Source organism: Protomyctophum bolini (assembly GCF_963924005.1).
Source record: "Protomyctophum bolini genome assembly, chromosome: 5".
Lineage (NCBI taxonomy): Eukaryota > Metazoa > Chordata > Actinopteri > Myctophiformes > Myctophidae > Protomyctophum > Protomyctophum bolini.
In genome coordinates, this window is record NC_137866.1 from 22,051,738 (window position 1) to 22,076,770 (window position 25,033).

A 25,033-nucleotide genomic window follows, 5' to 3' on the forward strand; every position below is an offset into this window, starting at 1 on the left:
GAACTTGTAAACATGGATCCTTATCCCAGCCTCAAATCTATTCACAGGCAAAACCACAAATGCCTGTTGAAAGTAGTAAGTACCCCTTTGAAAAGGTTATGGTCCAGTTTTACCCTCATGGGTTCATTTGTACACTTTCAGAGTGAAATTAACACTCTAGATATTGCTGTGCAGTATGTCAGGCAGTTCTCGAGGGAAGGGGGGGGGGGGGGCCCGACATGCCGAATGTTGGCACCATGGATGTAGGGTTGGCACAGTGCTCCAGAAATGTGCTCAGTGCTCAGCCAGTAAGCCTTCTAGTCTATTGCGCACTTCTCAAAAGGTCTTCAACATTGTCAGTCGCTCTGCATGCATTTATATACTCCAAATATTGATTAATCTTTTGCTGCAATGGAAATATGTTGTTTTCTGTTGAGTTGCGCATGCAATATAGCAGTTCTTGACTGAAATAAAAACAGCACAAGACGACGACAAGACCAGGAACCATATAACCGCTTCAACTTGGATGCTGTATTTCTGCCGGAAAGGATGGCAAGACATTTCATATTTTGGGTGTCCTGTGGCCTGCTGCTCTCTACCATTCTACTAGCCGACGGGAAAATTGAGTGCACAAGGGGGGAGCGTCTGCTGAAAGAGTTCTCCAGAGACATCACATGGCCCACTAACTGTTTAATGGAGTGCTCAGTTTCGACCTTTCACAAAAAAATGCTGCTTCAGGATAATCGGAATATCCGTCTCAATGATTGCACAGTAGGTGAGTCACAAGATAATTCACACAGTGCATGCTATTCAACTAACTTGAGCTGAAATGAATATCTATTCTATTAATAGTAGTAGTATCATCACTTGTGAATGTGAATCAAGTATGTTATACCACCACATGGCATATAGTTGTATAAGTAAGCAAAATTACTATTACTATACTGGTTTCTTTTCACAGGAGACCAGGGAGAATACTGTTGGCCTATGGATCTACGATGTTACATTGGAGAGACCTTTCAACAGGCATTTGTGGTGTTGCCTGTGGACAGTTCTGTGGCTGGACAGGAGCAGATGGAACTCAAATCAACTGCCCCCATGGTTGCCTCATTTACTGTACACAATAGCTCCGCAACACTTACTTGTGACTGTGGTCTTTGCTATAACGTCACACACACCTTCAATACATATCAAAGTTCTCAAGGGTTATCGCTCTGTGTGCAGATTGACACCCAGCTGAATGCCCTGGCTGACAGAGTCCTTAGAATTAGATGTGCACCTTTCTTGGTCACCTTTTGGCAAAGACAGCCAAAACAAGATGGGGGGTAGAAGTACAGTATATACACGCATTAATCATTGTGGTTGGTCGAATGTGTTTTAACTAATTTAGCTCAACTACAATAGCAGGGCAGATCAGATCCTACAGTAGTGGTATAATGCATCTGTAAACTGTAAGTCTTGCATATATTATAACTACCTATCTAACTCTAACGCACGCACACACACACACGCACAATTTATACTCTCCAATCCATTCAATTGTTGTGCTGAATATTTAGGGATATTTAACAACTAGTCCTATTAAGAATCCTGAATAAGCTATATTAATATAAAGGTTAGACGCCTTTCCTTTTGAGACAATTTGTCTAGTCTGTTTAAATGTGTTGATATGATAAACCATATTATTACATTATGTGATCTGTTTAATTGAACCAAATGTAAATGGTATTTGGTGTTTGTTTTCTTTGATTTTGAAGCAAAACGTTTTGTTAACTGAAAAGTGATACTTTTTGCATTGTGTAGTTTGGTTGAAATGTTAGCTGAAATGATTAATATAGGACAAAGGTGGAGGCAAGAAATTAGGACAGTTCAGAAAATGATAGTGATAAAATATTATTGGATTGTATATTAGATAGGTTTTGCATTTGTATTTACATTTGATTTAAATGTCTATCGACTGCAAATACTGTTTAACTACAGGAAAGACTGTTTTTGCACTGTGGTTTTGATTGAAATGTGTATCAGAATGATCAAATTGTATATATTTTTAATAAAAGTGTTTTTACTTTTATGTAGTTGAAGTATTTCTGAAATATCTTATACTTAAGGATCCAGATGCGACCTGCGCTGCTATATACAGTATATAAAATTTGAGCTTTTTAGAGCCCCCTCTCTTCCTTCCTTATGTGGTGTCTGCATAACCTTAACTTTGTTAGTTTTGAGTGGTATTTATAGGCCATCAATTTAAGCACACACCTGATCACAGGAGTTGCATGAATGAGGCTACACCTGTGTATTATCTATAATTCTGAAGTAGACATGGATGCCAAAACATTAAGTACGTACTACACTGCAATGTGCAGACAATATGTTTTCTAATGGTTTTCCAAAAGATTTTATGTAGTGTAAAATAACTGCAGCATTCCATTCAGACTAAATTAAGCCTTGTATTATTAACGTAATACTTGTTTGCTTTGTACCAAGCTTATGGCGCAAAGCAGAGGTGAGCGACCTGAGTCGACCTCTCTGCGCCACAGTTGTGAGGATTGAGGAAAACAGACTGCTGAGGCCCTGCTGGTTCGGTGCTGCAAGATAGTGTTATGAGCATTGCCATATGGACAGAACAAATGGTTCAAATGTCAGTGGCAGCATAACCTATATGCTCAGAGGGGGGCGTCAGCATTCCCCGGGGAGAAACACACTGCCAAAAGTCTCTCCAGGAACAACAACCACAGACCACATGGATGAGGGGTCAGATTTCAGAGGTGAATTTTAGACATCATGACCCGAAGGCCACAGCACAGCATGCACCAGAAGGACTGCAAATACATGTATCCCAATGCACTTGGTCCATCTACAAGTACAAGTGTGTATCTAGGGTGCCATCTAGTGTGAATTGTGAAATACAAAATGACAGTAAATTTGTGATGAGAATCATACTAGTCATTATTAACCTGCCTGAGAAATAGTTAGCACCTGTGAGGGCAATTAACATTTGATATGAATTCAAATTGTTATACAATTCAAATAAAGTAGTAATTACCAGGTTCCATATAGACAGAGCATATTGAGTAGCCTAAAGCAAAGTCGGCCGGACCCACAGTTGTCCTGAACCGCCACAAAAGGCCTCTGCCCGGGCTCTGGACAGGGCCTCCATATATGGAGCTGGCCTGTTCTGACATCACAAATATGTTCTGACATCTGCATAGACTCCATATTTGGGCATGCCTGACAAATAACTCCATATATGGGCATAAAAGGGACACATACATAATAACTGGGTGGGGCTTGCATTTCCAACATAATAACTGGGTGGGGCTTGCATTTCCAACTTGCATCGTTCCAAGTAGGCCAGTGCACTGATCTAGTATTGTAAAAGACTGCTTGTACTGCAATCAATTCTATATTTATGTGCCATGTATTCACACTCTGCATATCAATAGTCTACATTTAACCAATTACTCTAATAATAATATAACACAAAATTAATTTTTCTAGTTTTCAGGTTTTTATAAAATATTTTAAGGGGACAGGGAGAAAGTGTTTTACTAAGTTTGTGCTATATATTCATTGCAATAGCAGATGTAGCCAGGTAAATTTGTGTGTGCATACAGTGTTATTCATTGTCTGGGTTCAGCAAAACCCAAGCACAAAGACATTAAAACTGTACACTTCTGGGTGCTCGGGTGGCAGAAGTGGAAATGTCCTGCCCATCATCACGGAGGTTGTGGGTTCCAATCCAGCGTGATGCAAAAAGGAAAGGAAAGGTACTATGTTTACCCAGGGTAACTGGACTAAGCTCAAGAACTTGTTTACAGCCAGGCCCTGCTCATAGAACATTTCATGGTAGAGGTTCAATGCCTTGCCCAAGGGCACTTCAGCGGTGGTAATTTTAATGTGCCGGTTCGGGGATACGAACTAGCGACCTTCCGATATCAAGACCGCTCCGCAAACCGTTCGGCCACCGCTGCCTCCGACTTTGTTGAGAGACTACACGAACACAATCGGCCCGTGTTTGGGGGAGGGGAGGGAAGGGTAGGGTGATATTGGTCACTGCATGTAGGGCTGGGGCTGCACCTGTCAGGAGCAGGATGAAGGCCCTACGTCCTCCTGGTGGGGGCTCCTCACTGGCAGTAGGATACAACAGCAGTGACAACACAAACATGTGTGTGGAGGAATTAATTGGCATAAAGACTAAATTGGGGCGAAAAAATAAGGGGTAAAACATAATTGCCTATTTAAAAAAAAAAGTACACTTCAACAGGTGGGACCCCAATGGAAACAAGCCAGACTTTCTTGGATACATCCTTTTAGCAGACCTATGCTTGTCCATGCAAATTGTTAATAAAGTAATTGTATTACCAATATCCAAGCTGCAGCAACCATTTACACTAAGCTAATCTTGCACCTATGCCAACCACTAGTGAGTAGGTGGATTCATGTGACGCTTTCTCTCAGATTGTGGCTTCCTGTTATATCCATCCGCCCACATCAATAACATCAAATAAACACACAGAGCAAAGATCAGCATGACATTTTCCTCCATTGCCACCAAAATTATGCCTAGAGACAAAAGGCCAAGCCATTTGTTTGCTTGAGCGCTTCATTTTGTCAAAGGATTAGCTATTAGAGCCCATGGGAAACTTTGGTAAGTGATAATATCGTCTTCAAACTTAATTTCACTTCTGCGTACAATAACCGAGAATAATAATAATGTTTATTCTAAGAAAAAAGAATATTAACGAAAATGAGAATGTATTATATTCGTGTTCATCAACAAAGCAAATAAGTATTCTCAAATGTATTCATGTTTTTGTTTATAATGGGAACAATATTGTTTTGTCAGATTTGTGTGTGTGTTACATGAGAAGAAAATACAGTACATCTCCAGTATTGGATGTTCCCGTATAGTGGTTGCAACGGTATTAATTGACTGCCTGGGTCCCGTGGTGGCAGTTCTGGTCTGGTTTAGGTAAATATTAAGTAGTTTTGGTCATTTGGTGGGGGTCTGGGGACCACCCATTAAAATAACCAAATTAATCCACAAGACTAGCGTAATTTGTATTGTTGACCTATGTTAATGTGAATTACCATGTTAATTAAACTCTCTATGAATGATTCTTCTATATGATATGCATTGCATAATATGCACTATGATGCACAATATGTCACCTTCGGCTCAGGAGACAGAAGTAAATCAATAGACTTTGTGGAGTCTGTTGATAGGGGCTAGTTTTGTTTCCAAGCATATAGGCTACACAGATACACAGTACACAGTCATTTAACTTTGTGAGTGTAACCTATAATGAACCCGAAGCACGGGCGATGATTGACAGGCAAAAGGCAAAACTGCTGGCTTTTAGGGCTTTTTTCATTGCACCTGAAAAAGCTTTAGAACACAGAAAGAAAAGCACCTACCATGGCTCACAGGAGTGGATTTTTCTGTTAAAATCTTTTAATACACTTTTGAAGGACCATGACAAGACTTGAAATGTTATTAAAATCACAACCGTGTGAAGTGAGGGGCGCGCTTATCATGGTACATCATCATACATAATCTCATTCCGGCCAATCAGAATTTGCATCCTCACCTTCGTCTTAAATGTTTGTGTTTACACAAACGCTCAAAACTGTCCATTCATTATCAATGGCATTCAATGTTTTGGTTAGGACAATGTTTGTGTTTACACACACCCTCAAAACTGGACATAGGACAGCTAGCCCCCCTCAAATAATAATGTAATTATTTAGGCTTTAAGTACATTTTGAATACCGGAATACCGAACAGATTATTATTTTGTACCTGGCAGAAGTTACAGTATTTCTACTTTTTCTTAAGTAAAGAATGTGAGTACCTTTTCCACCACTGATGCTATGGTCCAGAGGTAGGTGTCCTCCATCTTCCCTCTGTCCATCACTGCAGGGTTCCCTGGGTTCTCTGGCAGATGCTCTTCAAATGGTTGCTGCAACTGGATGTGTACCAGCTCATCTGGTAGCTGTGACTGTCTCCTGGGGACAGACGACCACACATCTCCTTGTTTCTTTCTTCATCAGGGACATGGTACCAAAACCTGTGAAGACTATAGTAAGGCGTTCCCCAACCGGGACATGAGGGTATTACATACTGTAACTGGCAAAACACTAAGATTTTAAGGATAATATCATCAATATTAAAAGTTACTTTGAAAAAAATGCTGTTGTTTTTTTCTTGAATACCTTGACAAATGTGTTTTCATTGTGAACTTAAACCATACTAAGTTAGTTCCATTGATCCAAGCCAGAACACAATTTGATGTATTGATCATTAAAATAAACATGCATTGAAAATGCACATGGCCCACTCATCTGACCACCTAACAGGCAGCCAAATTACTTTTGATATTTTCAAGTGGTCCCCGGTTCAGAAAGGTATAAAAACTAGGACTGTGTTTCCATCAGTGATCTTAACATTCTACTTACTGTGGGCTCCTGTCAACTGGGGTGGAGTCGGTCCACTGCCAGGTCCCATCACAAACGCTGCTCCTCAGGCCCAGCCAGTAGGAATCTGCCTGGCTCAGACTCTGGGCCTGATTCCACAGGAACACCTGAGCGAGAGCAAACAAAAAAAAGACTATGCTCAAAAACCAACCAATGATTATGATGATGATGATGTGAGAGTGCAGACTAGTCAACACCATCAGGAGTGTTGTTAGCCCCGATATCGCACACAGTACGTCTACGGAGGTAGTGTGCCTCTTTCCCTAAACAGCTGTGCCGTGGCTTGGTCCCCACAGTGTCCATTTGCTTGCAAACAGCTTTGGGTGCTTGGCATAGTGCCCAGTCAGTCTAACCTTTCTCTCTCTCTGACCTTTTCATTTCTTGTCAATAATCCCTATTTTGGGCATGTCATCACTATAGATACACATTTTCAAAAATAGTGAAAAGAGACATACGTATCTACAAGTGTTCTGAAATTGTTGATCGGCTATTTTAGCTGTGCATGACATCATTGTATGGCAAAGGGCTCGTTGTAAATGTATCAAGTATTATATTAAAGTCAGTGCTGCTTCATAGTATCAGGGGAAAAATCTGCATTGTGCTGCAGTTTCATGGTATTTTACGCGATTTTAAGAGATTGAGATAATACCGACAATAACCCACTCCAACCTTAAATGAGATAGAGAGAGTAGCAGAGAGAAACAACAATATACAGTAGCTAAACAGAGAGGGGAGAGAGACAGAGAGAGAGAGTGAGTGCAGAGAATTCACCTGCTCCTCCTAGTGTCATACAGTGGTATTGACTGCTGATCCAGTCAGCTCTGTCCTTGCTGAAAAGATAGCACCTCTCACCTACAAACAGCCATCCTTCAGGACAAGGCTCACACTTACGCTCTGGGAAGAAGAAAAACACAACAATAATAAGTAATGGTAGTAGACAGTAGATTGTTCTGGCAGAATCATTTATTTTGTGTTCACCAGACATGTTGAAACAAACTTGAGCAGGTTGAATTAATGTGAAGCACTATACCTCAGTCATGCATGAAATAAAATAAATAAATAAAAATAAATGCACCATTTGTCCATTTATGCATAAAATGTCCTTATTTCCTCAGCAAGACAGAATACATGTGTGTGAATGAGAGGAACCCAAGCGGAACAGTGAGATTAAGGTGTTACAAATGTTGAGGTTCTCTCTGGGAGTAAGGATGGATAGGATCAGGAACGAGTAAATCAGAGGGACAGCGCATGTCAGATGTTTTGGCGATAAAGCCAGAGAGGGCAGACTGATATGGTTTGGACACATACATACAGGAGGGATAGTGAGTATATCGGTAGAAGGATGTTGAGGTCAGAACTGCCGGGTAGGAGGCCTAGAGGAAAACCAAATACCGGTAGAAGATTTATGGATGTAGTGAAAGATGACATGAAGTTAGTTGGTGTGAGAGAAGAGGAGGCAGAGGACAGGGTGAGATGGAGGCAGAAGATTCGCTGTGGCGACCCCTGAAAGGAAAAGCCAAAAGGCTTGATTTGAAACTACCCTGACCAAAGATAAAAATTTAAAAAAAGACTAAACATGTTAACAAGTGAGAAATACTGTGCAACCTCAAGATGGTGCTGCCTGAAATAGCCAATATAGAGAGTTCAAATTGTTAAACTCCCAATGTATGAATGAATGGACCATTTTGTAAGTGCTTTGAGTAAGCAGTAAGCACCCTTTCCATTCGCCCTAAAAATGCAATACATTATTATTAAACAGATTTTTGTATGGGGAAGCCCCTCAAGGACCGATATATCCTTTGGTGATATAGACGTATACTGTACATGCATGCATGGGGGATAGATTTATATATTTACATGTATTATAATATTCAGTGCAGATCAGTGTATGTAGGGTTTTGCCCAGCCTTGCTGGTAGTGTTGGTGACTGGACAATAGTGGTTGAGGGCAGGGTACTTGGTGTAGAGCAGCTGGTAGGCCTGCTGCACCGAGTCCAGTCTGTGGGTCAGCTCTGTCAGCCTGGACTGCTGTAAGCTAGACTGATACTGGAACATCAAGGTGACACTCACCACTGCAGTGCAGTGCAGTGCAGTGTATAGTGTATGTAGGGTTTTGCCCACCCTTGCTGGTAGTGTTGGTGACTGGACAATACAATAGTGGTGGTCTGTTTACTACACGTACGTAGTAAACAGACTTTCTTGTCAATTATGGTGACCATTACCATTACCAGTTTCTAAAATGCTGAATTTGCATATATCAGATCTACCGGTATATTGAAAATAAAGACCAGGTTTGTTGGAAGCTGTCTGTTGTTTTGGCTCCATTGTGGCATCCATCAGGTTCTAGAAAACATTTCATCCTCATGCATGCCAGTCCAACCAAATGATACAAAGCAATACTTTCAGGAGATGGAGTCTCTACTCACAGTTAGCTGTAGCCCTTCTCGGACCCCCGGTTGAGCTCTTCAACCGGGGGGGTTAAGTTAGCTGTTTCATATGGTCTCTGTAGGGCAGAATTCTGTTCAGTATGAAGCAATTATTCCATGTAAAGCTCTTCCATCAACTTGGTTCCTGGCAAGGCAAGAGAAACACTTGTTACACTTCAGCTTTGATGTCTGCCAGGAGAGGTACAGTAGGACAATGTCTATTTAATCTGAATATTATGTGATACTGTACTGTAGTTCTGCTGTAGCTTCATGCAAACCAGCTTTGTCTGATAATAAGCAAGTGCAAGTTTTCAGTTGAAGGCCTCCATTACACCAAATGTTGTGATTATGTTGTTCATCCCATGACATCTCATGCTGTATAATAATGACTTACAGTAGATGTAGTAGTATATTTGCTGCCTATGTTAAAAAAAAAGTTGGTGGAAAAAGTGGTGGAAAGTAGCCTACAGATACAAGAAGTGGTCATGCAAAAACTCTGATCAAATCCCTGTATAAGTGCATAAGCTTAGTTATACTTCTTACTTACAGTGCCTGTGGTTGTATGTAGAAAGTACTACATTTTGGGCTATGTAGAAGGCATGGTTGTCTTCTCTTTAGCTTCCATAATGATTGATGCTCATAACGAGTTGGTGGTGGTTGTCGGTTGATGGTGAAACATCTTCACCATTACATGATATCTGCATAGACAGTTAGCCTGGGATACAATTTAAGATGATGTTGTTGTGTTGTTGTTCCGCCATCTTCCTGTAGCAACTTTCACTGACATGAATAGCGGAGGGGGCGGAGCTCTTCTATGGACACGAATGATCAAGAGACATTTTTTTATAATGCAGTTAAAATCCTCTGCTCTGATTGGTGAATGTATACCTGCTGTCTTGTCTCCTGCTTTCCCATTGGGCTGCGTTCAAGGACAACGCGGATCTACAAGTCACAACCATGGTCACAACACGTTGCTGATGAAACGCCTTGTGAGCTTGTAGATCTGCTTCTCAGTGAGCGACAGGTACGAGGGCGGGAACTGGCCAATCACAAATCTGCTTCGCAACCTTAGTTCGCAACCCGCAACGGAGTTTACTGGCCAATCATAGCTCGTAGATTTGCGACATACGTACACGCAAGACTTTGTCAACATAAGACTGACCAATCACAGCGCGTCTTAGCAAACCTTCTTGATTTAAAAGACTTTCTCTGCGAATCATGTATCATTCTCAACTTCTCTATCACAGCTCCTCTCAGCATCTCTCTACTCTCTGCTCTCTCATCATCTCTCAGACTCTCATAGCTTGCTCTACGACAGTTTGAATTGAAATCCGTTTTGTATTTTATATCAGTTTTGTTTATATCATACAGTTTTATATCATTTTCCACTTTATATCCATTTTATCATAATAATTTTAATCTCACTGCTCGGTTAACGTCGACATCGGCCGTAATCAGAGAAACAATGAAACAACGCACCATGGAGAAGGTATGTACATTTATCATTTTAGATACAAAGTCAAAGTCAAAAGTCAAAGTCATACGATTTGTCACACACTTTACCGCAGTGAAATTTGTTCTCCACATTTGACCCATCTCTTGGAGCGGTGAGCCGCAAGCCAAGGAGCGGTGAGCTGCAGCGTGCGCCACGCTCGGGAATACTGTGTAGAAGAGTAACTGAATTCTTCCACCGTCCATAGCTTGGACCAGTTAACCGTTACCGCGGTGAAGTTGGTTTCATGCAGCTTTCAGGTTGTATACAGTCCATCTTGGCTCATTTAATGTGCCTACACTGGATGACCTTCATCACTGACGATGCAGTTTGATGTTTGATCATCTTTACACATCTTTGGTTTGTGATATTTTAGCACAATCCAGAAGGAATCCCTTTTTTCAGGAGAGTGGAAAGGAAGCTCCCCAGGTCTTCATCCTGACAAAGTACAGCAGAACAGGAAGTTAATAATAAGCACTGTAGGATAATTTATTTGATTCGGCTTTGAAACTTTGTTTCCGGTTTAGAACAAATCATCAGTATGATGATTCATGCGTTAATATCTTGAGGTTATAACAAATGTAAAAATACACTATGTGATTAAAAAGTCAGAACACACACCCTATCGAATGGTGAAACCGTGACAGCTATTCTACTTTAGTGTTTCGAATTAGTGTCCTTTGTTTCAGTGAATGGAAAATATTAAATGCTTCAGCTACAATTACATTCTATAGACAACTGTGTGCTTCCAATTTTGTTACCACAAAATTGTAAACAATAACACATTGGTATTCTGATATTATAAACAGGGCTGCACACAACTTTTTTGGTCTAGAGGACCTGGAGGAGTTACTTGGTGCTCCTAAAATACGACGACCCATCTCGCCGGATGGATAAAAGAGGGATGCATGAATAACTTCCTACGGATAATGAGCATCAAAGCAATATATTTAGATACTTTTTTATTTAAATAGCCGATCTACAAGCTCACAACGTGTTGCGGAGGCGACACGTTGTGAGCTTGCAGATCAGCTATTTGTTTAACATACGACACGTCGTACGGCGAAACTTAGATTTAAATGATCACGCCAGATATCAGAAAAGTCTATTTCAGCCAAATGTGCTTCGAATTACCTGATAACTCCAGGAGAGCAGGAGGACCTTTGTGTTGGTGTCTTCAGCTGAAGATGACACTTTGATGACTATAGATTCCACCATGACCGTACTGTCAGGGAGGTGCTGGACGGTGTAACCTTTTAACACACTGTAGCACAAACCAATACAAATACAAATCACTTCAGTATAAGTGTAATGCAAGCATAATTCACCTTTTTTCCCCAATATAATTTTTATCACATTATTGATCATTTTATGACATAATCTATTATTTTTCAAAGACAGTTTGAATGGAAGACTGACCAATGGAACACCCTGTTCTCTCTAGATTAATTGGACTATGCGGGTGACAAAAATGACTTAATCGCCAGAATATTCAATATGGCGGGCAATTAAGAAAATAAGAGATGAAGAATAAATTCCTGTAAAGCCGTTATTTTTTTTAATATACGTAGATAAGGATAAGAACTAGAGGATGAAGGTAGGAGAAAAGAAGGAATGTGATTTATCAAGGAAAACAAAAGTAGGGACAATGTGAAATGTTCCTTAAAGTGAACTGCATAACTGCGTTTTACTTGTGAAGGTATTTGTGGTCCTCCCATTCTATATACCTTTATTGAAAGGATAAGCCCCTTGAGATGTCGCATCTCATTTTAGAGGGGGTCCTCAACACAGATACATTGTACAATACAGTTCACAAAGCAATACAACAGTACAACCATACACACAGACAGACAGTAGCCCCCTCACCTCTTTAGGTGTGTGTAAATTCTGTGGAGTGTGTCAGGGTCGCTGTGGGGGTCCTGGAGCTGAACATGGCAGGTGAAGCGTAATTGGTGCTCGTTGAGGCCAAGTTCCTTCAGGGCCTGCTCTGGAGAAACCAACCTCAGGCTCTATTCAAGGGAGGTTGAGAATGGATTGATTAAATGTCGTCTTGTCAATCAAGTACCCATGAGACAGTTACAGTAAACTACATAATGTAAAAAGGAAGAAAACAGAAGAGAAAAAGGTCAATTACACATTTATGGGGAGGAAATAATTCTCACACATTTTTTTCTAAATGTAGTGTATGCTTAACCACATGAACCCTAGTGTCCCTATTCTAGGGAGCAACGTAGACCGATGGGGGACTCCGGTCACATACTATTATGTATTTGACCGAAGTCCCCCAGGGGTCTATGTTGCTCCCCTAGACCATTTTGACCTGGGAACGATTCTACAAATGTCTTCTAAATCCTGACAGTTTTCTGAAAAACCTCATGTTTCTATGAGTGGTTCTTAACCTTTTTCATGTCAAGGACCCCAAAAGTTATATGTATTTGGTCGCCGACCCCCGTCTGAAAATATGTTGTTTCAGGGAACCCCCCCAAGAAGCAAAGATTTGAGTTCAAAACGTTCGTTCTGAAAAAATATATATTCCAATTTTGTCACTTTTGTGTCACATTTTCACGATTTTTCAAAAATAGAAGACCTGCAAGCTCATAGCGTGCCACTCGGTGGTGAGCCTATGAGGTTGTAGATCTGCCAAGAGGGGTTCCCGCCCACCCCAAAATGGGCTAGAATAGGGACAGAATAGTGGTTAAAAGTACTGAAGTAAGGTTGCAAATAACTAATGGCCCAGGTTTATCCTCAATCCTCTGCTGGGTGCTGCCAACTTCAGCCTAAAATTGCACTTAGTGCGTTGGTATGAATGACAGGACAAATGAGACTGCATCATACTGTAGCAGAGTCTGCTAGAACTGCTTTGTAATCCAATATCTCAAGTTAATCAAAGAGTCCTTTCAGCCTACTAATTAAGATATTGTTTTCTGTGTAGTCAGAAAATCTACTGAATAACATACGTTTTCTTTCATGATCAGCGTTCCGTGCATGGTCCGAGGTTTCTTTGGATCAGGAAGGGGTCCTTTGAAATAATGGAAAATAATGCATAACAAACAGAAACAGTAATGTTAGGCCAATACCAATACCACCAGTAGTGTTAAATAGAGAAAAGAACAAGCGCTGAAAACTGAAAAGAAAACAGGTGCTCACTGGAGTTAAACCTGGTTTCTGAATGGATTATGGAAAATAAGTGAAATGTTTTAAAAACGAAATGTATTGTAATTGGTTCTAAATATGCACTCAGGACAGATCAGAAATTAAGCCTCTCTTTACGATTGAGCAGGTTAAACTTAAACTGTTAGGTGTCACTATTGACGAAACACTGTCATGGTCCACTCAGATCAATAATACAGTGGTGAGGATGAGTAATGGCATCTATGCCATTAGGAGGAGTGCTCATCTGCTAACCAATCAGAATAGTCATACAATCTCTACTTCTGTTAAATCTGGACTACTGTCCTGTTATCTGGTCTAGTGCATCAAAGCAAGAATTTAGTAAACTTCAGCTTGCTCAGAACAAAGTTGCAAGACTAGCCGCTCTGTCAGGACTACTAGTGTGGATGCTATGCATGCCAGGCTGTCATGGATGAGGGTGAATGAAAGACTGGCATACAGCCTTATTCTGTTTTTAAAGAATGTGCATTCCTTTGTTAGCTGCAAATGAAATTATGATTATAATACTAGACATGCACTAAATGGTCACTTTACTTTCCCTCAGCCCAAAACCAATGCACTTAAGAAAACAGTCATGTGCAGAGCACACTGGTGTGTGTTTCCCCCACATCTGACTCTAACAAGAAATACTTTTTGTTTCAAGGCAGCAATAGTCAGAAAGGAAATTATATTAGATTAAGTTCAAATTAATTTAGGTATTTTTGGACTAACAAATCTGTTTTTCCCTTTTAATGTTACTGTTAATATAAATGTTGTTCTCTAGGTTAGTGTGTTTTTTCACCAACATTGATCATGCTGTACTGCATTTTATGTATTGTGATGTTTTTGCCTGGACCCCAGGAAGAATAGTCTCCACTACGGTGTAGACTAATCCTTAATAAACTATACTAAACTATTGGAGAGGGTTCAATAATAGGTAATCCTATTTAAGTTCCTTCCCTTGTAGTAGTAGGATGACATCCATGTGTGAGAAAAATGGGTGAACTAAAAGATTCCAAGGCACTCAGTTGCGTTTTAAAAAGCCTTTGGTCATGGCTTTTAGCTAGGAAAAGTTAAAAATATTGAATATTTCTTAAGTTCATCCGTTTTCTCACACTTGGACACCAGTAATGTTAGTTGTTTTTTTTACTGGATATGATCTCAAAGTGTAATGCATCATAAAATAGTCTAACTATAACCTAAATATTTTGGAGAAACATTCAATTAAATAAATAGAGCAAATAAAAGGGTTTTGAAACTGCAAACAGGACACACCCCCAAGAGCCATTTCCCTCTTGAGCAGGTTCAGTGAGATGTCCACTGGTACACTAGGGTTGGTGGGGACAGTCACAGTTTCACCATTAGCTGGCATGAAGCAGTTTATACCTGGAATACACAAAGACATCATCATACATGTCATTCTCTCACAGTGTTAATGATGCAAACCTGCTCCAAGCTGAAATGGTCAGTGCATGATCAGGTATTACTAATGTAATTCAGTGATGTTCAGAATAAATACGTGACCTTGCGGGAGGTATCACTACAGAACAAATTACATACCGTACTGTAGTTTGTTTTTGTTTCTGTAAACTCCTCCGTTAGCTCTAGCACTGTTTGGAACAGATACTGTATTATAGTACCCTTTATGCAGTGAAGAAAGAAATACAATAACAAAAGAATGCCCACTCACTGTGTACTGGAATTTGACAGTAGGCAAACATTGTCTTTTGGTGAATGACAAAATCATGTTTAGGTACATGCATGTTACACTGATGGACGTGACATATTCTTCAGGAAGTTCTTTGATTATCAGGTCTGCCTTGTCTATTCCCCCTTATGGGCCAACTACAATTACAGTAGCTGATCAGGTAATCACCTGTGAATTAGATATGAGTGTCTGATTGTACTCACATGAATTAAGATTTATTGGCTAATGCCGCCATCTACTGGAGGTTTCTTTTTTAAGCGTTAACTCTGGCTAACAGTGAGCTGTTAATGCTTTATATAGTACTAGAAGCTCCACCCGCCTGTGGCGGGTCTCAGATCTAACATCATGAATCTGTGTCGCAGGGCGATCAGAGTGAGACACACCCACACTTTATCTGTGCCCACACTGTTTTCTCCGTGTGGTTGGACATACTGTACAACAACATAGGAGTTCTAGTGGCTAAAGAGTGAGGTTGCACTCACTGAACTCCTGTTCAATTTTTCCCTTGAGGAACTCCATCTTCACAGCCTCTCCGTGGACCAGGAGCATGTTCCGAGGCTCCGCCATGAGGATGAGCTGCATGATGCCCTTGGCGTCTGCATGGGCACTGAAGGACATGTACTCCACCTGGAGCTTCACGTCCAACTGAGAGAGACACAGAGCACTATGAAAGTCAGTTAAAACCCTAAAGCCATAGTAAAATAAAAAAGTTGCATCATGAGTCATGACACATTGTGAACATGTTTATCTATTTTCACTATTATTTTAAATATTGAAGAAAAATAGATCACCTGAAATGACCAAAATAGGGACACCTGAGTAAATACAATACATAACACAAATGCAGTGGTTGTAGTTGGTCTACCTGTGCTTCTATAGACATTTAGACCCTGTAGTTTAGTTGGGTAGGACCGCTTACTGGACTTAAGTGGAAACGCCTGAAGCTCAAATTGCAATATCTCTCCTGAGCAAGAAGGTGTGCTCTGTTAGCCCAGGGGTTCAACATTTTTGGCACATGTTCAGGAGACTCTGGTTCGATTGGCGGTTAGGGAATTCATGTTATGGATTAGAGCTTTAAGGAATGTCTGGATCATATGCAGGGAGAAGACAGGGAAAAGAGAGGGGATAATAGGGAACAGGAGACATGAGGCAGCACCCATGATGTGTCCCATGATACAGTGTACTGTACGCAACATACTGTAGCTAGGTCAGCTGTTACTCTGTCTATACAGTATATTCCTCCTACCCTATATGACAATAAATAAATAAAAGATGATTTACCGTTGCTCTTCCTTCCATTTCCAGTTTCCGCTGCCCGTTCAAGATCTTGTGTCCAATTGTCCCTTGAACGCAATACCCCGGCATGATTACCTGGTACAAAGAAATTCTAGTTACATTTCAAGCACAGTCTTGGCGGGAACCCCTTTTGGTGTTTTAAACATTATGTTGTAATTTAGCTATTGAAAAATAGCAGATCTACAAGCTGAGTGGCGCGCTTTTTTTAAATTATTTTTTGGTCTGCTATTTTTGAAATATCGTGAAAATATTTATTTCAGAATTTATTTATTTATTTATTTTTTAATTTCGACATCAGGCCTAAATGGGTTAAAGGTTTCCCTGTTCCGAGTGACACTCACCATGTTCTTCTCATTGCCAGCCCACTTCTTGAAGATTTGCAAAGACTGGCCAGCATGCAGCATACCTGGTGTGGCAAACACCACCTACAAATAAATTAGTATAATTCAGTTCAGACCAATGAACTAATGTACGAATACCACCATGTCATTTTCTAGAGAGAGAGGAGTGTTCTAGAAAACACAAAACAGACGTACCATAGGTCCAGGATTATCCGCATAGGTGCGATCAAAGGCCTTGATATGTTTGAATTCAAACATGTTTCTCTGTACAAAGGTTTTGCGAATCTTCTGGTTGGTCCATGTTATGAAGAGCTTGTAGTAGTGATTGGCCTTCTCCGTCAGCCCCGTGCAGAAGTACATTGGGGCTTTCAGGTTCATTCTCTCCCTGTGGAATAAGAGGAAACCTCTCTGTTACACCTAAAAACAGTAGTGTACTCAGTACCGACATCTAGTGCAGTTGCTTCAAATCCTCTTGGCATGAGTGGTTTTGATTAAAATTCTTTAGACAATATGAAAATACAGTATATTACATAATACATACATATATTACATAATAATAGATGCATACTGTATACAACCTCAGTAGGCATAATTAGAGCTCATACCCACTGGTCCTTTCATGCTGTGTGTTTTATGTGTTGGGGATAGAGGTTAGTTAATACATAAAAATTTTAATAAATTCTACACTCAAATAGAATTCCTGTGCACTCTGTTAACTTCAATCTTTGTAAATGCCACCAATTTCCTGTTGTAAAAAATGGACCAATTTACTGCCCAAATGAGATTTTCCAAATTAGAATTAATTTATGAACCATGAAATGTGCTAATTTCTCAAATTACCCTGAGGCTTAGCTTTCCCTCTTGGTCTCCCACTCAGATCAGTGCCATAAAATGTGTCTCTTCATGATGTCATAAGACAGTTTTGTCTTTTGTTTGTCGCTTTGGGAGAAACGTATTTGTTTTCAGACGCCTAGACAAAAAGGTGGGTGCACAGCTACAGAATAATAGATATTGAGTCCTATTAGGTTAAAGTTCAAGTTAAAGACCAGCCTTACCAAAATGTTTCCAATAGGATGCAGAGTTCCTGTGCTCTCCCAAGGGCAAAAACTGGAATGAGAACCTACAAACAGAACATTAGCAATATAATATATATAATCTTCTATCCTGGAAGTGAATTGGAGATGAAAAACATCTACAGTACAAGCTCACACTTGGTGAACTTGTAATCTTTTTCTTTTTGCCTATAACCCTATGCGCAAAATAGGAAGGCCAGGTTGAAAGCGGTTAATCATTCAACTGTACACAGTGTACTTACCTTTCCTCCGCGCTCTACTGTCTCGTGCACTTTCTTCAGAAAGTCCCTCTCCCTGCATCTTTTTGAATCACGAATGGTGGTGGCATATGTGGACTCCGAAATGAGGAGGTCAGGACGACACTTGTCAATCCACGCAGCACTTCAGAAATGCAACATACAATATGTGGAAGGTCAAGAGGCTTATATGAAGACGATTAACCATAACCTTTATCATTGTGAATTTTCATAAATACCACTTACCCCAAATGCCTGTCAGGCGTCATGTTGTAATCTCCCTGAATGTTAAAGAGATTTGACAGTAAGACCATGCTAATCAAATTCACGGATTCCAATATAAGCCAAGCTTGTCGTTTAATATACTCACAGTGTAGACCACAGACTCTGATCCTACTTTGATGAGCACCATGGCAGCTCCCAGAACATGGCCTGCATAGTAAGCCTTGATCTCCAGCTCATCGTCCACCTGTATGCATTCACCAAAATGGAAAACCCCATGTCATGAAAGAAGCTGAGCAGCGTACAGTGTACTAATGTGTGTGAATGGATATCTGGACATATCAAAATTGTACCTTGTTACAGTATATACCATATTATTTTAAATGGTATTATTACAGACATACTATGCATTATGCAACAAAACACATTTCAGTCATCTGTCATTCAATCATCTGCTTCCCCAAAACATCTTTATATACTGTGAATAAGAAAAGCAGCTTGATAAAAAGGGAAACACAGAGAAAAACAAGAGGATGTAATATTGGTGTAGCACCGATGTGAATCTCAGAGTCTATGATGTATTTGGGGACTGTTTCAGTCGGATCCAACCTCCATGATTTCCATTATGAAATTAAAGTAAGATATTTCAAATATATATAAAATATATGTCAAAAAGGAAATGCAGGGAAGTAAATCTGTGTCCTACAAAGCATTTGGCATCAATTGGTCCAGTGGTTTGCAAGATTACTTGATTAATGGTACATAAACCCTGTGCTTTTATATTATAGTGCCAATCTTGCTGCCTGTGCTGTTTTAACTGTGGCGTCTTGTTTCTGTCCACGCTGACTTTTTTTGCCGATGGGTTCCCAGATTGGTTTATAAAGTATGTAACCTTTATTCCAGTACATTGTCGTTCATCTTATGTTTTTCTTCTGCATGGCGTAAGAGCCATGTACAGCAACTTGTCCTTGTAACATGACAGTATAACTATGGTCTGATTCTTTATACTACGGGCCTGTGGACACATGTGTGATGTGTGTACATCTCCCCTGTCCAACCACTATTAAAGCACCAACACCACCACCTTCCAAGTAGTGCCTCGCTCTGACCCATGATGAATAAAACAATGTGTCTGTGAATATTTCACATAAAACTATGAATCTGGTGACGCTTCATTCATAGCGGTCGATGCTTTTATTCACGGTGAAAAATCAATCGTTTCCTTTATTTATTTTGACAGTGTTACCGTTTTGCGGTCCTTCTACGGTACTGTACCGTCACTGTATTGTACTGGCACACCAGAAAGCATCATATATACAGTTAATACGTGCATGTGTGTTTGTGCGCGTGACGTGTTAGGTTGCGCACAGGTGGTGAAAAACATACCCAGACACCCACCCACCCACAGCTCCGTAAGGGAGTGGTTGCACCACTCAAAAATAAAAGTTAAGTAATTCATTCACCTGGACAGTTTGATGCAGGTTTAAAGGAATCACTTTCTTCATGCAATCTTTGATCATTTGCGAAGTGAAGAAGTTGGTCTCTCCCTTTTTGTCAACAGTGATCTTCCTGAAGTCTTCCAGCAAAATGGGACATATGGCCTTGGTGGGGTGGGTCATGTAGATGGGTCCATCGTAGCCCACCATCTCACTCATGTAAGGCAGAGCACCACAATGGTCCAGGTGGAAATGGCTAGGAAACACAGTAACATATAAAATGCCTGAACAACTGCACAAAAATTATACCGGTTTTTGTTTTACACATCTACAAGCCACACGCGCGTGTGTGTGTGTGTGCATATGAAAGTTATGGTATTAGAATAGATATTAACAAACCTAATGATTACGCAGTCCAAAAATTCTGTCAGGCGTCCGTTTTGGGTTATGTAGGAGAAGTCAGGGAAGCGTCTCTGGAATGATAATACAGAGTATCGATCAAGGATTGTGTTGTGCAATATTCTCGTTACAAAATCATGTTATCTACCATATTGTGTAACAGACCCAGAGAAGGCTAAACTTTTATTTTAAAGCGCCTGGCCACAAGCAGAAGCCAGCTCCTTCCGGCTGTCAGAAGAGAGGGCTATTTAAGTCCAGCTTAGCATGCACAGGGCAGAAATTGTTTGGCATGGACGGGCGGTACGGGGAATCGCACAAACATGACATGTTTGGTGCGAGCCCCATGGACAATGGAGAATTTCTCATGTAACTTTTAGAGAACACAAGAATGGACCTTGAGAGAGACGTGCTGTTCAGACCTCAATGATGTACATATTGTATAAGACAACTCTTGGTTAAAGAAAATGAAGACATGTGAGGCTCTTCAGTGACTGTCAGGTGAAAAGATGGTTGGCTTAACAGATTGGAGATATTGGAGGAGACTCGTGGCGATCTTCACCCTCCCAATGACCTTAATGTGGGGATTAGCAGAGATGGAGCACTGTAGAGAGGCAGGGGAACTTGGAATTGGCTTAATTATAAAATTGTGAGGAAAATATTTTGTCTGGGTGGGGCGTGGGGTGTTTATGTGGATAGAATCTCTGCTCCTGCTCCAAATCAAAGACGTCCAGATTTGGTATTTATTCTTTTATTCAGATGGATTAGCTGCCACCGAAGTAGCAGTTACTCTGCTACTCTTCCTGGGGTGACACAAACAACACATAACACAATAAAAAATAACACTGCACAATAAAAACAGGTTTGTTAACTAGACTTACATCGTCATTGTATCCCATGTGCATCCCACAATCCAGCATGATGTTCTTGCCTCCCACTGACACAAGGATGCAGCTGCGACCAACATCTTGTCCAGCACCTTGTTGAGACAGCAAGTAACAAGAAGAGAAGTATATAAACACAACCAGTAGGGTTATTTATTTATTTTTCAATCTTTTTAAATCGTATGACGTGAGAGTGAGCCACTTTCCACCAAGGTAGCTAAAGTTAGTAATAACTGAAGTTAACATTAAGACCGCTGTTGATATTTGAATGTCTAGCGTTAGCCAAGTAGCAACAGCACTTACCCAATGGTGTTACTTTGATTTCAGGCATGGTTATTATTTTTTCCAAAAAATGGAATTTAGTAGATCGATAAGTGCCAACTATAGGTTACCCGAGATGGGCTGGCTGTTTGCACAGAACAACACTTTGTTTACAAAAATATGTTTATTATCTTCCTGCGTCCCCGGGACTGTTCATTCAAGAGGTTGCTGAATCCCATAGCCCCAAGGTGTCGTCGCGGTGTGATTGGTGGAAAGTCTGGTGACGCGGGGTTAGATTTGCTCTGTAATTTTGCGTCATTATTAATTAAACAGTATAATACTATCATGTAGTAATGTGTAAATATAATAGTACTATACGATTATTAGCAAAGGATTTTGATACGGCGTAAATGTTAACAATTTTTTAATTATTAAACTAGAGTTAACGATGGTGTCAACTCAACTGTCATAGCACAAAGATAAAGTAGCAAGTGAAAGGTGAAAGTGAATTTAAGTGAACACAGCGCGTTGGCCTGCCAATAAACTAGCCAATGACAGCGCGAGCAGCCAGAGTTGTGGGCCGGGCTCTCCCGGCCACTACCGCCTGGTACTTCATCGTACGGAGGTGGCGCGCAAGAAGATCTACAAGCTCACAGCCTGTCGCATTCCCAACGGGCCGTGGGTTTGTAGATTTTCAACATGCGACACCGTCATACGACCAGCATGAATAATCATACCGCAGAAGATCAAAGCGAGTAAGCGACAAATCGTCGCTCGTCGTCAGAAGAAAATAGGAAACGCAATGAACGCCGTGTCCATTCACTGTCAATTTTACTAGCTGCATTTAAGGTGCTTTGATTGCAAGGCTACGTTGGCACGTTGCAACCTCAACATTCATTCATTTGTTATTTTGTCCTTTCATTTATCCATAGCACTTCCGGGATAGATTAACCGTTTCTGTGCTGACTGTACCATGGCTGATTCTGTGGCAGTGGATGAACAGAAATTCTCCTTAAAAGAAGTTCTCGACACGTTCAAGGAATGTCTCTCGGAAAATAAAGAAGTCTCCACTGAGCACTATATTGCCGGGTGGCGTGGGCTAGTAAGGTAAGTAGTTTAGAGTTACAACAATTAGGTCAACCCTGTTCTTGTCCTGGTTTTCTACCTCTACTTTCTGTTTGCCATGCAAAAAAGGCTGAATATTTATCCCAATGCAGAGTAACATTTGCTGCCATCATTGAGCAGTTGTACTTGTACCTCCTGCTGTAATGGACCAGGCTACCACTTTACATGATGTTGTTTTTTATATTTATATAGGTTTATGAATAGCCTGGGCAGTGTGTTCAGCTTCATCTCCAAGGATGCTGTCAATAAAATCCAGATCCTAGTCAACTTCCTCAACGGTGAGAATGGTTCCCACTATGTCACCATCCAGTCTATGGTCAAATATGAGTTGGAGAATGAACTGGTGGACATCAGCAAGAAGGGCAGTCACCCAGAGTCAGGCTGCCGCACCCTGTTAAGACTCCACCGTGCCCTGAGATGGTTGGAGTTGTTCCTGGAGCGTCTCCGTACCAGTACAGAAGACTGTAAGACCTCAGCCATGTGTGCGGAGTCCTACAATGTATCCCTGGCCCAACACCATCCCTGGGTTGTACGTACGGCTGCGGGCACAGCGTTCCGTTTTCTGCCGTACCGTGCTACGTTTTTTGAAGTGATGAATGTAGGTACCCCGGAGCAGGTGGTGGCCATGCTAGGCGATGCCCTGCCGCTCATCTCTGAGGTGTACAGGATCACAGAGGATGTTTATGCTCAACACAACCTCTTGGAAATACCTTAGAGTTTGAGAAGGAAAAATGTTTTTTTTCCTCCACTGGGATTTTAAAGACATGATGAAATATGTAATTGTTGTTAGTAGTTGTCGATTTATAAATGGACATTGTACCAAATCTGCCTAGTGCCTACATTCTCTGGTTGTCCAGTCCTAAGATATCTGTACTGTAAATTCCTGGCACTGCTTTGTTCCACCTACATTACATTGTCAAATCCTAAGTGTTCATTTATCTCTGAGAGCGAACAAATGGAACCAACATAATTCTCTGCGCTCTACCGCTCTTGCAATCAAGATGGCAGATAGGCCCCCTTTCCAACACTTTTCCTGCCTAATATTGAACCAGTTCAGAGTATTTCCACTGAAAATGAAAAATTCAGAACCCTAAAAGTTCGTTCAGAACTGGAACCAAAAATGGCTGCTGGTACCCTGAAAGCACCAAGGTTCCAATAATCTAGAATGGAATTATGGAACCAGTTCTAGAACGAAAGTGGAAAAGGGGCCATAGAGTCTAGACCAGTTCCCATAGTTGAGAAGAGCTTGGAGATGAAACTGAGTGAGCTCAGATCCTGGCTTGGAGGTCGAGACTTCACTCCAGATGGCATCATCGCTGGAATCTGTCTGTAGGGAATAAGTAAATATAGCACACGCATCCAAAGTTAAAAAGCCTAGCTATTTGAAGTGTCATGGCCATCATTTATTGACGTCAGCGACAAATATTAAAAGAGAACAGAGTCCGCACACTGGATCCAGCTCCAAATATATTTTTGATTTAGATAACCACCAAGTTGATGTTTTGAGCTTCCTCAAACACCTGACACGGGCAATCCGGTAAAGGTACTGTAGACCTATATCTCGTTTCCATCTGCGTTCCCATCTTTGTCCATCGGAAGGTCAAAATGACCTAAATTACAATGGACACTTGCTTCAATGCCTGCATGAGCAACACACACATGTTGCAAACTTTTACATTCTTAACAAAGATTGGAAAAAGGCACTAAATGTCAACTTGATGGTAATCTTAATAAGTCAACATTAAAAAAGGAGGCACAGTTTGATTCCATTTGTACACCAAGTTAAATAAACACTAATGATTTTACTGTGTGCCCTAATTAGCTGTATGTATTCTTGTATTTATGGGTGATATTTTTATCTGTACAATCTAGACACAATACTAGACTAGACATAATGGCAAGATTTGTCTAGTGAATGTTTAATCAAGTCAACTTGAATATGTACCTGCTGTTAAATTAGTATTTATAAATGTAAATACTTTGATGATGGACATGTTAATTCACATTCCCTGTAACCTTATTTTACATTAAGGGAAACATTACATTCAGTGCCGTAGCACAATGATTACAAGTAATTAATCCTGATGCACTGTAAATAATGAAAACTATCTTTATATATCTGCTGGTTTATTCATAATACAGTAAATTATGTAGTCTGAGTGATGCTGAGGTCAAGATGCCGCGTGGTAATTATGCCGTTGGTATAAAAAGATGAAATGACAAGACTACTGTAGGCCACCTATTTGAAATCATTGTAGCCAAATAAATGTTATGGGATTTCTTCAGGTGATTTCTGTCCTTTGTTTTTATTTTCAAATTTATCTATGCACAGTTGCTTCCAATGGCGCCCCATTGGCCATCAACGTTTTTAAACAACATTCCATCCAATAGACAAATGGAAGAGGAGGACCAATGTTGCCAAAGCATTTCACTACACCACATAAAATGGTTAATTTATGACTACTAATGAGATGTATAAGTATACTATTAATGTGTTGTATAGACTACTGAATAACGTATCTGCCTTCAAGT

The 25,033-nt window shown here is 40.5% G+C and overlaps 2 protein-coding genes and 1 long non-coding RNA gene across 3 annotated transcripts; 2 read left to right on the top strand and 1 right to left on the bottom strand.

Annotated features, from left to right (window-relative positions):
* The first annotated feature begins 270 nt into the window (after positions 1 to 270).
* Positions 271 to 2,050, top strand: LOC308315428. The gene is made up of 2 exons (XR_013964028.1): positions 271 to 754; positions 941 to 2,050. It is a non-coding gene; the product is annotated as an uncharacterized lncRNA (long non-coding RNA).
* An 8,365-nt stretch (positions 2,051 to 10,415) lies between these two features.
* On the bottom strand, positions 10,416 to 21,759 carry ints11 (integrator complex subunit 11). Its single transcript, XM_080763533.1, has 17 exons — positions 21,419 to 21,759; positions 21,113 to 21,210; positions 20,235 to 20,308; positions 19,863 to 20,091; positions 18,548 to 18,646; positions 18,424 to 18,458; positions 18,184 to 18,322; positions 17,924 to 17,988; positions 17,064 to 17,253; positions 16,869 to 16,952; positions 16,513 to 16,602; positions 15,714 to 15,876; positions 14,799 to 14,909; positions 13,331 to 13,392; positions 12,240 to 12,382; positions 11,508 to 11,637; positions 10,416 to 10,811 (listed from the first exon to the last, which is right to left on the bottom strand). The coding sequence occupies exons 1-17, from the start codon at positions 21,444 to 21,446 to the stop codon at positions 10,746 to 10,748; spliced, it is 1,806 nt and encodes a 601-aa protein (XP_080619659.1). The 5' UTR covers positions 21,447 to 21,759; the 3' UTR covers positions 10,416 to 10,745.
* A 409-nt stretch (positions 21,760 to 22,168) lies between these two features.
* On the top strand, positions 22,169 to 24,754 carry cptp (ceramide-1-phosphate transfer protein). The gene is made up of 3 exons (XM_080763137.1): positions 22,169 to 22,225; positions 22,309 to 22,483; positions 22,694 to 24,754. Exons 2-3 carry the CDS (start codon positions 22,350 to 22,352, stop codon positions 23,214 to 23,216), a joined length of 657 nt encoding a protein of 218 aa, XP_080619263.1. The 5' UTR covers positions 22,169 to 22,225; positions 22,309 to 22,349; the 3' UTR covers positions 23,217 to 24,754.
* The last annotated feature ends 279 nt before the right edge of the window (positions 24,755 to 25,033 follow it).